A 17,792-nucleotide genomic window follows, 5' to 3' on the forward strand; every position below is an offset into this window, starting at 1 on the left:
GGCACGCGGGACCCGCGGAGCCATCCGTCCCCCGCCGCCGCGCTCAGCCAAGCGCCGCCCCCTTCAGCTCCTTCCCACCAAAAGGTAATTACCTTAAGAGCTCGTCGTGACTACGGGATGTGCAATTACTGCCTGGAAATAACGCGCTATTTTTAGCGCGCCAGTGTAAAAAGTGGCAGATTGACAAGAATTATCCCTCGAGCAGCAAGACAACCGGCTTATTAGAACTGACTTTTTTGGCTAGAAAACAAGTTCTTTTCCCTGCGCAGAGGCCGAGGCACCGGCGGCAGCGCTCATGCCGGGCGCCGACCGGCGGACCCTGCCCTGCCTCGCGTCTGCACTCCCGCAGGACTCCTGCACGGCGGGAAGGACCTGTCGGAGGGCAGCGGAGCAGGCTGGGATGCTGCCAGGACGATGACGATGCCGGAAGGCAGGCTGTTGGGATTTTCCTGCATGCAAAATTCAGCAGCGGCTGCGGGGTCAGGGGACCGTGTGCGGGAGACGAAGCGTTTGGCGCCCAAGCCTGGGCGCCCCGGCGGCCGTTGCGCTGGGGATGGAGGAGCAAGCAAGGATGCGCGTGCGGCATGGCGCAACTGCTCCGAAACCCAAGTCTTGGGAACAGGAGCATCTTGGGGACACGTCTTGGAGACACGGCCGCACGCACGCCGCATAGATAAACACGCGCTCTACGTACGGTTGAGTGGCCTTCAATAAAGTCACCTCGTACGGCGGGGAAGTACGATAAATGCAACCCGCAACACCTTCACCTCCCGCGACACCGGAGCACGGCGACCCGCTGCCGCGGACCCCGAGCCCTCCAGCGGGTCCCATTGCTCCCCGAGCACCAGCCCCGCGGGGAGGTTTCTCCCTCGACCCCGAAGTCCTGCAGCGACGTCCCACCAGCCGCTGCCACCACGCACGGGGCGGAGGAGCCACGAGACGGCGGGGCAGGAGCAAGGGGCGTTTGCTTCGCCCACTCTGTCTCCCCGATTCTCGGCAGCTTCGTAAACCTTTCCCACAGCGCCGCGAGAAGAGTCACGGCCCGCGGAGCCGAGCGGACAGGCATCGGCCTCGGGGAGCATCCGCTTCCCGCGGTCCGGGCACGATGGGAGGGGAGCGATGGGGAAGAGCCCGCTGCAGCGCACGGGAGAAGGGAAGATGCTGGAGTACGTTTGATGTAATCGGACACAAAAGGCTTTGCTCTGGGCTAGAGAGATGCTTTAAAAAATGTATATATATACTTTACCAGAAGAGAAAAAGATCCAGAATGTTTTTAAATGGAAAAAAAAAGCATCGCTGTGCCACGGCAAGGAGGAAGGCGGCACTGAGATTTCCAGCTCCATTTCTTTTTTTTTTTTTTTCTTTTAAATCTCCTGCCGAGTAATCTTGGCCCAGTTTCTGGCGCATCGCCACCGGTGAGGCCTCATGGACCACCCGCAGGTCCTGCTGCTCCATCCGCGCCTGCCAGACTCCGGTGCTCCCGGCGAGGGCACCGGCAGCCCAAAGCCACCCGACGCTCAGCCGGTCCCGCGGCAGCCGGGTCCTGGCAGCGTTTCCCATGGTGGGAGGCAGGAGCGGCTCCGTCGGCTGCCCGGGACTCGCCGCCGGGGTTCCCAACGCTCGGGAGCACGCGGCTGCTCCGGGGCCGTGCAGACAAACCGCCCGACCACGGAGCCGATCCAGGTGCTGCGCTGGGTTTCGTCGGCCCCAAGCAGCCCGTTGCCCTCCCGGCAGTCGTGCGCAAGCTGGCGCCTTCCCAAGCGCTGGGGCGAAATCCCCCCCTGCGCTCCGAAAAGCCCCGGAGGAGCAGACTTGGCAACTCCTTTCCAAGTCCCGGCTACGAAACCACGCGTGCGGCACGCTGCTACCTGGAGCTGCCTCCTACCACCCTTCCCGTGACGTTCCCTGGAGCCTCTCCATGAGCAATGACACATACAAGAGCAGTGTAGGATGATGTCAAATACACTTAAAACGCGTATGGATTACAACCCCATACATATTTCAAGAGCTTGAGCGAATCTGTCGCTAAGCTTGTCTCAAGCTCCGCTGCCCCTCCGCGGTAGACGCGGTCCACGTTTCACCGCGATGCTATCGCCGTGCCGAACCGACGCGCTAAAAAAGACCGGAATAACTGCAGCACTTGCAGAAGAATCGTGCGCCTTCAGAAGAGTCTCTTTTGGTTTCTGCAGTTTGCAAGATGATTTCATTTTCCTAAACACACCTAAAGGACAGCGTGCCATAAACACTCATCCTCGTCATGCTTGCCTGGCGTATCGAGGGTTTTTTCACGCCAGCTTGCTCTCTTGGAGGAGCGCAACGGCAGCACGTTCCCTCTGCCCCTGCACCGAGCAGCCACCAGCGAAGGACGCTGCAGAGCTATTTCAGCAACGGCATTTTGCTGTCGACACGCCAACACGACCAACACGCGGTACAAGATGCATCAGCACAAGTTGGCCCAGGATCTTGAATAATCCTATTATTTGCAGACAAGCTGTTACAGTCACCAGGAACGATTTGGGCCACGTTCTGGCCAACGCTGAAGACAAACTCACACCTTAGGAACGAGCGCGGCCAAGTACCCATCAAGCGCAAAACGTGCAAATCCTGCTCCAGACGCTCGGCAGGCACCGCACGTCGGGTCCACGCGCCCGTCCTTGCTCAGGTCCTGCCTGCTGGGGAGTTTTGTCCCAGCCGGTGGCCAAGCTGAGGAAGATACGTCCACCCGCCCCTGCCCTGAGACCTTCATCCAGGCATGGTCAGAAGGGCCTCCACGTTTTTCCAAAACAACCCTCGCTGTGTGGTTTGCCCCAGTGCCCTCCTGCTCAGACCCGTGCGCACATGTATATGCACAACCGGCCAAGGAGAACCGGTCCCTTTGCAAACACGGTGGGACACTGAAAGAAATGAAGGCTGTCGCCCCAGCTGCCCCGGGCTCACGAAGGCCACCAGGCAGCAGAGCCGTGCAACAGCAACCAGGCAGCTTGTTAAACGATCGGGACTTGCATAACGCACACACAACACCCAACGCAACACACGGCGGCTTCACTAGCATCGACGTACCCAGAAGAAAACCCCAGCGCCTGCCTCCCGGCCAAGACAACCTCGCTTTCGCGGGCAACGCTGGGGCAGCACTGCAGAAGAAAGGGGGACACCACAGACGCCGCCGATCCTGTTCAGCCCTTGGACATGCAAGTGCAAATCCCAAACTTCCCTTTCCCTGTATAATTTAATAGGTTAAGACAATCCTTTGAACATGCGTTTTGTTTAGTATTACTGTAGCACAAAAAACCTAAGACGCGTGGATACTGTCACAAAAGCGTAAAGAAAAGGCGGAAGAAACATTGACGGCTGCTTGCGCTCCCCGAAGAACCCTACCACTCGACCATTTCAGCAAGGCAGACATGAAAAAAAATCATAAAAAGCACTAATAGTAACTGTCAGGTGACCGTTCAAAACAGGCTCCGCAGGACCTACAGAAAACTGTACTTTGAAGAACGCAGACGATATCTGACATACTTTCCTGCCTGATGCCTCCGTAGGTGCCACCAGCGAGCTCAGACGGCGCCGAGACCTCGACGTGCATTACCGTAGCAAAGCTCTCGCGGCACCCAGACAATTAGCAGTTTAGAGCTGCATATTTAGTTATTCCAAAAGTAAGTGCAAAGGGACTTGCTTATTATTTATTTATTTGCATGTTTATTTTTACCTGCTTCATTTGTTATTGTAATGCAGGCTGGATCCTACCCCGCTTGCCTTAAGGCTGCTGCTCATCAGCTGCGCGTCGGCACCGTCCCCTTCCCCGGCCTCGGCAGAGGCCCCGCTCGCGCCTCCCGGATGCATCCTGCAAGGGACGGGACGTCGAACGCGTTTGGGACGTGCCCTCCGGGGTGAATTTAACCCCTCGTGCTGCAAGTCTTCCCCCCCCGCCAGCCACAGGTCTTTGCATTTTGGGGACCAGAGCAGTGCCCTGTGGGCGCAGCACCTGCACCCGCAGTGCAGCCTCCGGGCACCTGGGAGGAGTTTAGTACCGAGCAGAATCGCTCCTCCCGAAAGCGTTCTGGATGCCTAACCGCGTCAGGACGACAAAGTTTCAAGCAACAACCAACTTGTTTAAGGAGAGGCTTGTCCGCTCTACCCGTTAACCTGATTGCACTGACGAAAGAAATACCGTTTTCAGGCAACGCGTTTGCCTAAACGGTGCTTTCAGCCCAGACGACCCTTTCCAGGCACTAGAAGGCCACGGTCCATGGAAGCGTAGGTCTAACGCCAGGGCTTTGCTAAATCAGGTCCGAACCGCGTGGAAGGCGCGCGGGGTGCAAAGGCGCAGCGCGGCCAACGCGGCGCGACTCAGCGTCGACAGCCAAGGGATGCAAATATTAACGGTGCCCAAAAACCACGTTCCTCCGGAGGAAGCCCGGTGGGGCCGACGGGAATTACACGCCGCCTGCCAAGCTGTAAAACCAAACGATCCCGAAGTGCCTTAGACACGGGTCCCCGCGAAGCTCAACGAGACCTCTGGAACAAAACGCCACTTGTTAATTAAAAAGTCCTATAGAAATAGGAACGGTATCGGCTCAGTGGTATAGGGGGGTGACGGAGGAAAGCTCTCGACCTTATTTCCTTCCTGCAAGCCCCATTGGTTGCGTCTTTATTTAATTCTATGGGACTTTCCCATGTGGTCGATACTGTAACGACGATGGCGGAAAGCATCCAGCAAGGGAAGGCACAAAACACTGTCGGTGCCGGTTAACGCACAGCGCTTCGGAATGAATTTTATATTAGTGCCTTATTTAATGTCTATAACAAAAAACTGGTGTCAAGCTGGAAGACACAGTATCCAATTAATATGAAAGCACTGTTAAGGAAACACGAAAGCTCCGACTTAAACCTAAGGAAGCAAAGGAATCGGGGGGAAGGGAACCCTCCCAAGCCGCCCGCGGCCCCAGGACCCCGCGTTTCGTTCGCAGCCCCCCGATGCAGAGAGCCGTCACGCCGCGGCTCCTGCTGCTCCCAGCCACGATCTCCGGCCCGGAGCAGCTTCACGGAGCATCGGGCCCCCTCCGAGGAAGACGACGTTCCCACGCGCTCCCTCGGTCCCGGACGGTCTCAGCAACGTTCATTGCACCCGTATCGCCCCGATCCTGCCTCGCCATCCACTGCAGCTCCAGCCCTTCCCTCCTCTGCTTCTTCTGCATCTTCCCTTGCCCTCGTGTTTTCTCTTCTCCATTTCCAGCAGCCCCAGGACCTCCTGAATTGCAGATCCCAAATGCGTTCTGTTCTCATCACACATTTCCTTAGGAAATCCATTGTTGTTTGCCAGCCAAAAATATTAGTCAGCATGATATACAGTGCAATATTAATGAGAATTAAATTGATTCACGAAAAGTACCTGCTCAGCATGTTATTATCTGGTTTTCAAAGATAACTGTATTGGATTCCGGCATTTTTTTCAGTCCCAATATACTGTCCTTACTGTGAGTTAACTATATAGATAACATATAGTTAGAATCACTATAAACCACCCACTCTATACATCCTAAAGTCTCTCTCTAGCTCCAGAATGGCTTAATCAATTTTTGTAATTTTTTTATTAAAGAAAATTTCACATAGGCAGCTAGACAGATATTACCTTTGAGATCACAGCTTATGTGCCAAGATAAAAGCCAATGTGATTTGAAACAGCCATGCTATAAACCCTCTGAAAAATAGAAAAACCCCGTAGACACAACAGATACACCACTATAATTAAAGGTTTTGGTAACAGATGTCACGTAGCCAAAATATCCTATTTCCAGCTGCAGCATTGATCACTTGTTGACATCTAAGATTAACCAGTTGAGGTCTCTGCGGACTCACAAAAACACAGTGCCGCAAAGCTTTCGTTAATTATTACTTATAACAGGCCCCATGTATCTGGTGGGATACAGGCAGCTGGCGAGTGCTGAGCCGCGTGTTTTAGTCCCTCCCTCAGCATCCCGAACCCTCCTAAGATTCTTCCCTGTGCTCGGAAATCCGGCGATTATAATCTTTACTGCCTGATATGAAAGACCAAACTAGGTGCCAACCTTGGATTTCCAAGGAGTCGCTAGGTCAGTGCAGGAACCTGGCGCTCTCGGGGCGGAAAAGTGGGTTTTTCCCCGTAACGCTCAGCTCCGGGGATGCCGCCAGCCGGGGCGGAGGAGGCGAATGGAGGCAGCCAAGGGCCAGTGCTGCGGCCGGCTCAGGAGCCGAAGGGAAACACGTGGAAAGGAAACAGCCCCGCGGGCCGTTTGCCTTTGCTCGCACCCACGGGCGACGCTCCCTGCCGGGGCTCCGAGCCCCGCGACGCGCTCCCGCCATCCCAACGGCCTTCCTCATCCCTTTCTTCCCGTTGCCTTTCCCAGCCTCCCTTTGCAGCATCAAGCGCCCTGCTGCTTCCAGGGATGGAGAATTGGTGAAAAACAGCCGGAACATCTAACCCTAAATCCGGACTAGCCCGACTTACCCTTATTCCGCTATGATCTTCCCCCTCCAGAAGCCACTGGGACACTCAGCCAGGAAAGGAAAATACTGCATTTCCACAGCCCAAAGCACGGGCCACACAGAACAGACAGGATTTTCCGTCCGCTCCGTTGCCCACAGAAGACCAGTTTGCGTTTTCATAAATATTATTTCTGCTCTCCTGGTCGGCACCAAAGGGACTGACCCCAGCGGTGGCACAGACCTGCCCCGTTCCCAAGCAGGGGGCTGCCGACATGCCCTAAAGGAAGCAAAAAGTTGCTCCTCAGAGCGGCTAAGAGATCCCGTGGCTTAAAAATACGACTCGGCTCCAAAAAGGGTTTATGCAAAGCTGGCACCATCCCGTTCAGTAGCAGTGCTGGACGCCTATCCGGACAGACAGCTGCTGACTTGATAAAATAATGGTAAAATCTTGTTTTACCTAATCCCTGCTCTCCCTCTGCAGATAACAAGCAAGAGAAAGGATGATGGCATCTCATGTTTGGTGTGTGTGGAATGAGCTCCATTCCCTAGGTGGGACAAGCTCCATTCCCTAGGTGGGACAAGCTCCATTCCCTAGGTGGGACAAGCTCCATTCCTTAGGTGGGACAAGCTCCATTCCCTAGGTGGGACAAGCTCCATTCCCTAGGTGGAACGAGCTCCATTCCCTAGGTGGGACAAGCTCCATTCCTTAGGTGGGACAAGCTCCATTCCCTAGGTGGGACAAGCTCCATTCCCTAGGTGGGACAAGCTCCATTCCTTAGGTGGGACAAGCTCCATTCCCTAGGTGGAACAAGCTCCATTCCCTAGGTGGGACAAGCTCCATTCCCTAGGTGGGACAAGCTCCATTCCCTAGGTGGGACAAGCTCCATTCCTTACCAAAGCTCAGTTACCGAGTCGCCTTTGCAAATCTGCTGCAGGCAGCGGTCACCAGCGAAGGCGCCTACACAGGCTGCAGTCGCCCCCGTGTAACGAAGGGCAAAACACGGTCTGCGTCTCTCAAAACGACCACGTAGAGGGAATGAAGGACCCAGCCGTGCTCCAGGACCACGCGGAGCTCCTACCGCTGGCAGTCAGGACATTCAGGTCTTTGCTTGGAGAAATGAGCAGTTCTGCGCTGGCAGTTTGCAGCGTCTTTCGCGGGACTTCGTTTTGCCCGTGCCCCTCCCCAGCGAAGGGCCAGCTCTAAACACCAGCGATTTTTGCAGGAGCTCGGACGAGTCTTGGCCACAGTCGCACAAGGACACGTAACCTCGGCGCCGCAGCCGGGCCTGAAACCACCATGGAGACCGTGAGCGCGAGGGCTTAAAAATCAAACTTTTTCCTTCGAAGACGGTCAGGCGGGCACGGTTTACGGGCAGGGACTTGGTGCCCTGGCCCAACCCCGGCTGCACCGCTGTGCCTCAAGGGCAGGACGGACGCGACCACCCTCCCGACCGCCTGGGTCCCTCTGCAGCAGCGCCCCGGTCCCCCATGTGCAGAATTGGGGGGGAAAATCGCTTTCTAACGGTTCCCTTTCTGCAGGTTCAGCAACTCGTCTTCTCGATTCGCCCAGAGGAACCTGCCGCCCAGCCCGGCCCATCCCTGCTCCCGCCGTTCCCGCGGCCCCGGCTGCCCGGCCACGTCCCCCATACACGGCCCTGCTTCATTTCAGGTTTAGGTATTCCTTACAAGCAAAACACTTTAAAAATAGATAAAACTGTCCAATATCAACGTTTTTGCTTTCTAGAAGCGCCGGCGCTTCAGCCCAGCTCATTGCGCCGTGGCTGCGGGACGGCGGGACTCGGCACATCGGCAGCCTGCGATGACGCCGTCACGGCGGTCTGCAAACTCGGTAGCTAGCCTGACACACCGGTGTCTCCCGAAGGAAACCTGGCCTTGCATTTCCTGCTCGAAACATACCCCGAGGTCTCCATAGGCCCTAGAAACCCGAGCGTCGACTTTCGCCCCGCGGAGGCTGCGGTCAGCGCGGAGCCGACAGGGTCAGGCGGCACAAGCAAAAACCTCTCTCGGGATGACGGAGGCGCCACGTAAATCCTAGGAGATTTTAAAAAGTCGCAAGCAACCACATGAGTTTTAACCCGTTCGGAACACAAGGGGAAAGACCCACGAGAGGCATCTCATGAAAAAGCAAACGGGGATATTCCTTCCCAAGCTTCTGCGAGGCTGTTATGACCAACAACCACAAAAATAAAATGGAAACCCCACCACAGCCGGGGGGTTATTCCCGTGCTTTCCGGCCATCCCCGCTCTTGGCAGGACGGCTCACATCCGCGTCCGTGTCTGTGCACGCAGCAGCAGCAGCGCCGGGCTGCACCGTCCGCAGGCACCCGTGGGTTCCTCAGCCCTACAGGCAGGTCCAGGGCATCAATATGAAATTGCTTTCATATCGCTGCGCTAATTTACTCTGGAAACTTTTCAAAGAAAAGAATTTGAGCTGAAACCTCCTTATTTGCAGAAATAACTCCAAAGCTCTCTGTAACCAAGCAGTAATGGGTTTTCTTTGACCACAGCCAAATGGCTGATGACAGAAGCACCGCTCAGTTATCGCTGTAACAGCAGCAGCTTCTGACCCTTGCGTTAATGAGGCGCTGTCTATTCCTGACAAAATTGATAGCAAATAAAACACAGCGCTGCTCCTCGAACGGCAAATCCCTGCCTGCTCCCCAGCCCGCTTCGGTAATGTATCGTCATTTATAACAAGTGACAGCGGTGCCACACTTCCTCCGCTGCTCGGAAGCCGCGAGCGGGGCGATTCCGGAGGGTTTTCCACTATAATTGAGTTTCCTCCTCCGAGAGGCCGGCTACCCGCGGGAGCCCCAGGACCGGGATCCCCCGCGCTGCGCTGCCCGGGGACGCTCCCGGCCCGGCCGGCAGCAAAAGCCCCCGAGACGAGGGGCAAACTCCCACGGCCCCGCCGCCGGGGATCGGCTCGAAAATTAACAACAAGCGGCCGCTCGAGGCGCTTTCCGTATCCCCAGACACCCCCAAAACAGCCTCCCGCTGAGCATTACCTAATTCTTGCATGGCAGAAGCAGAAAACACCTTCTTTCGAGATGCCCTGCCTACACCTTTCCACGGCGGCCGTGCCCAGCACGTATACGCGTCTTTGACATCCCGTAGGGGAGAAGTGCCAACCAGAGCGGCTCCTGGGGGAACCAGCTCCCCAGCGGGGACGGCAGGCAGGTAACGTTGTAAAGCAAGGGGGGAAAGTTAGCAGAAAACGCATGTTTCAGCCGCTGAAGAAACAGCAGCTCTAGAAACACTTTCAACGGGTATCCACAAGGATTCGTGTCGCTCCTCCCGTTAAAACGGGAGCAAGCGTGCCACCAAGGCTTCAGCGGACCTTCAGTGGATGTTTTCACCAGCTGCCTTTTGTATCCTTTGTGTTCAAAATTATATACTTGGAAACGAAATAAAAAGGCAAAAGGCGACGAAACCCAAGAAACCCTCAGTTTTGGCTATTACTTTGTCTTCAAACTTGCTGAGCGTTTCATGCCGTTTTCCTCATTTCCCGAGCGCACAGACCGTACGCATCGAAATGCCCGAGGAGGGAATTCAGGCTGTGCCCAGTGCTCAGCTCCGCAGGGGTTTAGCTAGGCAAGAGTGACGGGTTCCTGTTACAAAGACACCTCCAACGCTATAAACACAAACATTACTTTCGAACAGGGTCAACAGAAAACCAGCAGCACAAATCTGCCAGCCCTGGTTTCCTCGGGATTCCTGCGCTCGGAGGGCTGAAATCCCGGGTGCATCCCAGGCCGGCAGGTTTCCCGGGACTCGCGGCGGGTTGGGTTCTCCCACGCGGGCGACGGGGCATTTCGGCGCCGCAGCGGGCTGGGAGACCCCCTGGTCCGCACGCGGAGCCGCGGGAAGGGAAAGCCCCGGGAGCGGAGAGCAGCTCTTCCGCCGGCGCCTCGCGGCCCCGCGCTCTCGGCAGCGGGAGGAAAGTCCGGAACGTGGAGCGACCCCGCCGTGCCGGCAGCGCTCGGCTCACCCACCGCCCGGCAAAAGTGAGTGGAAACTATCAGGAGACAAAAAGATAAAGAACAAATAACCTTCGCAGTAGCTAGCGCTGCAGAAAGAGAGGTTTCTCTAGCGTGGTGACTGCTCGTTATTAATGATCCCGTCAGCTCTTCTAATGAACTTTCTGCCTCATGTGGAAAACGTGGTTTTTGTCCAAGAGCACAGACAAGCGCTCTTTTTCATTATTTCTAATCTTAGGTAGAAAACTCTTACATTTTGAGTCTATGAAACCTTACTTTTATATTTATTTCCCCACATCTCCAGGTTCTTGTAATGCTACTGATTTTTGAAACAAAATGCCACCATCTTCTCAGGAAAATACTTGAAGCATCAAGCAATGGCAAATCATCAATTATTTTAAGCCTTTTATACTGCCACTGACACTGCAGTGAAGAATTTAAAACATTTCCTCAGACGAGTAGCTCAGTCCGACAAAAAAATGCAAGGCAAAAAAAGCCTTTGCCATTTTTTCCAGTGCAAGCTTTATTCCAACTGTGATAAAACTGCATTTCTGGTGAATTATTTCTTGTTTGCGTGTGGAGCCACAGAGCGTAAAGTGGTAAAGACCAGCTAAACGCACTGCTAAGCCGGAGCCTTGCTGGGGAGGCGGCGGGGAGGGAGGCCCCCTCCCGCGCGCCCCCAGGAGCAGAGACCCCCCCGGCACGGCGCCGGGACGGGGTCCTCTGCCCCCGCGGCGGGTAATAAAAAGCAATCGTGTTCGCCAGCGCCTGCCAAGGAGCAGAGCACGGGCGCGCGCTGACACCTCACCATCCCCGCACCGGAAACCCGTGGCAAGCTATGGGCTTTATTGCTTTTAAGAGGTGCCTGGGGGGCAGGTAATGTTATTAAAACATAAGCTTTCCCGAGCCAAGCAAGCACAACGTCCTCACGTGCCGCCACGTAGCTGCCGGGAGAGTCTTGGCGTCCCGCAGCGCAGCGGAGGCAGCAGCAAGGGCAGCACCCTCCTTCTCCTGCCCCCAGCAAGTTGAACCACTAAAAGATATAGATATAGATATACAAATATATAAAAAAAATTATGGCAGCTCAGATCTAGCTCCCCCCAGATTCAGGGCAAATTCTGCCTCAGAGTTCAACAGCCTGGAGTCAAGAACACCGCCACCGAGACGTCCTCGACGGGGAAGGATTTGGGGAAGTGCTTTCGAGGCTACTTGCCCACCTGGACCGGATGCTTGGGAATGAAAATTAGGACAAAAGAGATGAAGGATTCACCTGAGCTCAGGTGATGAACTGTTCATTTAACGTTGGAATATTACCAAAGTAAACTTTGGATAATCAAATAAAAAAAGGCTTTATTTAGGAACAGACTATTCAAAGCCATTATCTGACCGCACACAAATCCTATTCGCATGCCTTTTATCAAGCACAGCCAGAGGTTAATTCTGTTGACAGGTTTAACCACTGCTATTGTTTGAAACCTAAATAAGACCTCTGAAAATCAGATCTGTTTCTTAGTGCTTTTTTTTCCCCCCAGTGTAGAAGCCAGATAACACGTCAGACTGGGCACAGTTCAGAAAAGGGTATAAAGCGCATAGGCACACGCGCCCTTTGTTGATATAAATGACACAAACACATGGGTATAGCAGCAAAAATGTATGCTACAAACTTCCACTGAGCAGCTTCACGCCACAGATGTGCACTGTGATTAACAGTGCCGCATATGAAAATGATGACTTATGTTTTGGATAGTTTCTCCATATTTAAGTAAAAATAGAAATATGTAAATTGGAAACAACAGGCTTCAAAACTGCCTAGATGAAGAAACACTATGGATCCGAGCAAGACATGTGAAATATCTGCACTCGTAAGGGAATGACCTTCAAAACTCATTCACCGCTCCTAGCCTGTATGTTGACAGTGATGGTCTCACTTGCAAGACATTATACATTCCTACTATGTATGCTTTAATTTTGCATGGACTATAAATACTTTGCTTATAAGGCAGCATGAAAGCAAAAGAAAACAAATGTTTAACTGTGGTAACCTTGATTGTGAGGGTAATACAAGGTAATTCTTTATACCTTAAGTCATGCATACTAAGTATCAGGATTCACTATTTACTATGCTAAACATAAAATAAGCCACTGAAATACGTGATCAAGTAGTATTTTCCTCTAAAAAAATGACATGCAAAATGAAGACACCTTATTAAGCTACAGTAAGGACAGAACATCCAGATTTTTCTAAACTGCATTGCCTACACTTTCCCTCCTAAACTACATTTTTCCATTTAATTTGTATTAAAAACAACGTCTGAGAGACAAATTAGTTTTGCTTATGCAAAATAAACTAGGTTGCCATTATAGTTGTTTACTGGGCCACACTTTACAATCTAGGAGGGGGAGGCGAAGGGGGAAGGAGCGGCATTAGCATTCTTCAGCTGTTATTTGCACAAAACACCATATTTATCTATTTTAGACTGTTTAAGCAAAAATGACGGTGCCTCCCATAGCCTGCAGCATTCCTCTGTAACCATGCTCCAACATTATCATTTAAAGCATGTTTCTGCCTGTAATTCAAGGGATGCTCCCTCCTCCGCGGAGTTACCGGACAGCGAGAACGGGGAGAGCCAACGCACCGGGCTGCAAGGTGGGAGCTGTTGCTGTTTGCACGTTGAGTCACCTCCACTCCAAACTCTGCCCTGAATTTTCCATCGCCGACAGGCTGGAGCGGGGCCAGCCGGCAGCAGCAGGCAGGAGCCGCGAGTGCTCCAGCGCGCCGGGTCGCAGCGTGGCAGCAAGCTCCCAGCGCCCGCGCAGGGATCATCGCGGCGGCCCAAACGAGGAGCCAGAGCCGCCCGCGCGAGGGATTCCGCCTCCGCGGCCCCCCGCGCACGAGCTCCCGCTACGCGACTGCTTGCGGCGAAGGCGGCCAGGGAGGCGAGCGGGTTTTGCTAGGTGCTTTTTTTTCTTTTTTTTTTTTTTAATAAAAAATAAAAATAAAAAAACCCACGACGCTCCACAGTCTGCGCGAGCTCCGCGCTGGCCCCACTAAGTCCCGAGCAGCGAAGCGCCCTGCGCGGGCGGCGCCTGGCCCGGCCACGGCGAGACACACGGCGAAAGGCGCCTGACCACCCCCCCCCCCCCCCGCCGGGGGGAGCCGAGCACCGAGGCGGCCACCGCGCTGCGCTCCGCGGGCGCGCACCCGGCTCCCCCTCACCCCCCCCCCGCTCCGCGCTCCGGGGGCCGCAACTTCGCGGAGCCGAGGAGGGGAAGGGGCCGCGCGGCGCCGTTTCCCACGGGCCCCCCCCGGCCGCGGTGCCGCCTTTGTTCGCCGCGGCGGAGCGCGGAGCCGCCCGGCCGGTGCCGCCGCCGCCGCCGCCCGCGGAGCCGCCCCGCCGCCGCGCTCCTTTTGTCCGCGGTCCCCGGCGGGGGTTGGGGCGGGGGGGACCCCGCCGTCCCGCCCCCCCCCCCCGCAACTTCCCCGCCGCCGAGTCCCGCGCGGGATAGCGGCGCCGCCGCGCAGACCTGGATGGTGCAGGTGTACTCGCTGTCGTCCAGCAGCCGCACGGTGCAGTTGTACTCGCGGTCCAGGTTCCTGCTGCTGCCACTCATCCACCTGCTCAGCATCTTCCCGAGCCGGGCGGCGGCGGGGCGCGGAGCAGAGCGGAGCGACCGCGGGCGCGGAGCGGCGGGCAGAGCCGGCGGAGCCTCCGCTCACATCGCCGCTGCCGGCGCGGTGCGGTGCGGTGCAGCGCGGTGCAGCGCGGCGGCGTGCGCGGCCCCCGCCCGGCTCGGCTCCGCTCGGCCCGGCCCGGCCCTGCCCCCGCCGCCGCCGCCGCGCCGAGCCCCGCTGCGGGCCGCGCGGAGCGGAGCGGAGCGGCGCGGAGCGGCAGTGCCGAGCGCGGGCCGCGGCGCACGGCGGGCGGGGGTGGAGGCAGGCCCGGGGGGGCGCCCGGCGGCGGCGGCGGGGGCCGGGGCCAATCTCGGCGCCGCCGCTGTGACAGGCTCCGCCGCAAACCAATGCGGCAGGGGCGGCGCGGCTCCGCGGCCCCGGCCGCCTCCGTGGGGCCGCCCCGCCGCGGGAGGGGCGCGCGGTGCGGTGCGGTGCGGTGCGGCGGTGCACGGCGCTGCGCCGCGCCCGCGGCAGGATGGGACCGGGGGGCGGCAGCGCCCGGGCATCGCCGTCCCGCCGCCTCCGCCCGGCCCGCTCCATCGCCGCGGCTCCCGGGGGGGCTGCTGCTTCCCTGGAGAGGCACTGGGGCAGCGGGGCCCCCCCGTGTGCTGGGCAGCCCCCGCCGAGCGCTCGGCTCCCGTGCGTTGCAAACGGTCTCCAGCATCCCAGCCCCGGACAGCTGGAGTGGAGTCGCAAAGAATCGCCTTAACCCGTCCTGCCAAAGCCGGGCCGCGTCCCGGGGGACGGCGGATGAATAAGCACTCTCCAGCGGGCCGGCGAGTCGCTGCCGAGGCGCAGCTGGCCTGTGTGCCGCGCTCCCGCCAGCAGCACGTTTGGGTTTATGGGTTGGTATTCCAGCAGCGGGGTCAACTGTCCTGACCCCCTGAGCAGAGCGGTGTGCAAACCCGAGCGCTGGGATACTCCCCAGGGCACGGCCTTCCCTGTCAGTGCTTGTTCGCTACAGATGGAAACTTTTAAATCTCGGAGTACTGAGCAAAATGGACTCTAAAAATGATCGATTCGGCATTCAGTCCGAAGCAGCTGGTGCTGCGGTTGGCGCTGCTCTGGAGAAGGGCAACACATGACAGTGGTACTTCAGGGCATCAGGGACGGGAGCCCGGCTGGTAGCACGGCCGATCTCTGCCTCTAGCTCCGGCCATTCTCCCGCTTGGTTGCACACTCAGTCCATGAGCATCCCTGCAAAGGTGGAAGAGAAAGATTCCTGCCTGGAGGATTCAGCAATGCTCCCCACCACCAGCCCCGCTCCACGCAGGCTGACAAATGCCTGAATCAAGCAGGCCCCAGTGAGGGTCCGTGTTAAACTGTCTCCAGTCTACCCACAGCATCGCAGATCCTGTCCCAGCGGTGCCTTCTTGGTTCAGCTCATCTTCACCCAGAGACTTGCGTTCCTCTTCTCCAGCTGCACTTGCAGGCTGCAGTGCAGCTCGCATCGTCTCTGCAGGAGCCCCAGCCTTACGCTGCGCCCATGCAGCTGTCTTACCCGGCCCCGTATTATCCCTGCTCCACTTTGCTCGTTCCCAGCCGGAAGGCTGACCGACAAACTCACGTCAGTAGCCTCTTCCCAGGCCCGGCAGGCTCCGTCGCCCCAGCCCGCTGAGGCTTTCTGCACGGAGGAGCCCAGCCTCGCTCCTCCCGGCTCTGCCCCAAGAACTGCCTGAGGTGCCAGCGGCCCTCCCTGCTCGTGTGTCCCCTGATATCACCTCTGTCACACCGGTGGCGGTTGTGCTCTTGAAGGGACCGCAGAGGAGGACCAGGCTCAGTTATCCTAGCGGCCAGTAGACAATTAATCTAAACGCCCGATTAATGTAAATGACAGAGTGGGAATGAGACGTCACAGGCGATGGTACTGCAAGAGAGTGAGACACAGACAGCGGGCAACGTCTCGGAAAGGACGTTATCCCGCTGGGAAAAATCACGGCAAACCAAGAGTCTCGGCGTCTATGGGATGCCTGCGAGGAGGCTTTCGGTTCCGCAGCCCCCGGGGAAGATGGTTTTGCCCGGCGCGTTGTTAGGAGGCGTGATGCAGCTCCCGAGCAACAATGGCTCTTTCACAAAGAACGGGACTCGCTTCTGCACCATCTGGGCACTTTTACAAAGCTGCTTGTATTCGCTAAAGTAGCTGTTACTTTGTCACATATCCCACTCTGCATAAATTGTTCATCTGCCTCAGACTCCCCTTCTGAACCAGCTGAACTGCTAATGAAGAATGGGCTCGTCAGTGCTGGCAGGTGTTGCTTTCACAGGGAACAGAGGCTTCTGAGCCAGCTGAGCGGCTTAATGAAGAGCAGCATTCATGCCACAGCAGCCGGGGCTTTGTCAGGGATCCGCTCGCCCGTGCCGCTGTTCGGCTATTAACTTGGTTCCTCAAGCAAATTAACAGTTTCGCTGAGATTCCCGTTTTTGACAGAGGAACTGTCATTTTTAAAGACCTTCTCCGAGGCGATGCAGGAGCCCCTAGACCAAGCTCGTTCCCTTCTGCTCTCGTCGGCTCATCTTCAGAACAGGGAAAATTACTGGAGACGTATATCTAAGGACAGCTTTACATTTCCCCTCTCAAACTACTTGAAAAGGTTTTCGCAGAGCGTATCAAATACTGAGAGGTGCCTTTATAAAAATGTTCTCTGTTCCCCAGCTTTGATAGGTGAGAATTCAGTTTTGATGAGCGATACCATTTTTTCCTTTTTAGTAATTAACACAGTCAATCCTACAAATTCTCCATATTTTAATTCTCCGTGACTTGCAGTTTTGAGCTCAAAAATCCAAAATTCAGATTTCCAGATGTGTATTAAAAGTGAATTCTTAGATGCATTTGTTTTCTGGTAGGTTAAGTCTCACTAAGAGATTATGCCCTAAAAATCTGGGGAAGAGACAACACGGTTGTCTTTGCTGCTTAGAAGAGAGTAGCAGAACTCTCCGCACAAGGGCAGAATAAACCCGATCTCGAGAACGGCATGGTAAAATATTGCAAAGCACCCAGCAAACAACAGAAAAGCGTGTGCAAAGCACACACGTGAAAGCTTGTGCGGGCGCAGCGAGGCGGCTCTTTGCCTCCGCCGCGGTGCAGCCCGGCCCCAGGCGCTTCCCGGGCAGGACGCGGCGCGGACGCTCCTGCCATCAGCCCCTTCTCCTCCGGCGGGTTGTGCCGCCCCCGGTGCGGCTCTGAAAGTGAGATTTTACAGGCTGTCTCAGGCTCTGGGTTAAAAGTGCCTGTTTTACCTTCACAGTCAGGCCTGAGGATCTCTGATGCATTTTGAGGTACGAACGGTCTAGCAGCCAGTTTTGTGCATTGCTTTGCATTTGTTCAGTGGCACTAATATACGTGGGATACCAACAAAATCAGCACTGATACCGTCCGGCGGGTTCAGCTGCTGCTTGGAAAGCGCTCGGTTGTCTGATAATTATTGTTAACAAAAACAAAGATCCAATAAGTGACTTAAATTCAAAGCTAATGTATTACTCTTTACCTGTTTCAAAGATTTCTACAGAAAATATCATGCATTATGTATTTATCAGCCATATTAAACAACCAGTTTTAACCTGGCAAGTGGATGCAATCGTACACAAGGCTTGGAAAATAAAACCCATGTGTTTGCAAAGGTAATTCTGGCAGCAGAGAAACCTATCCCTTAGAGGAT

The 17,792-nt window shown here is 55.9% G+C and overlaps 1 protein-coding gene across 1 annotated transcript in view; it reads right to left on the reverse strand.

The window, feature by feature from the left end:
* FRMD5 (FERM domain containing 5) overlaps positions 1 to 14,090 on the reverse strand; it is a 136,787-nt gene extending 122,697 nt beyond the window's left edge. Inside the window, exon 1 of the mRNA XM_067305328.1 lies at positions 13,989 to 14,090. Coding sequence (XP_067161429.1) covers positions 13,989 to 14,090 — 102 coding nt within the window. The remainder of the gene's footprint in view (positions 1 to 13,988) is intronic.
* Between the last annotated feature and the right edge of the window lie 3,702 nt (positions 14,091 to 17,792).

The sequence above is a fragment of the Apteryx mantelli genome, chromosome 15 (assembly GCF_036417845.1).
Source record: "Apteryx mantelli isolate bAptMan1 chromosome 15, bAptMan1.hap1, whole genome shotgun sequence".
Classification (NCBI taxonomy): Eukaryota; Metazoa; Chordata; class Aves; order Apterygiformes; family Apterygidae; genus Apteryx; species Apteryx mantelli.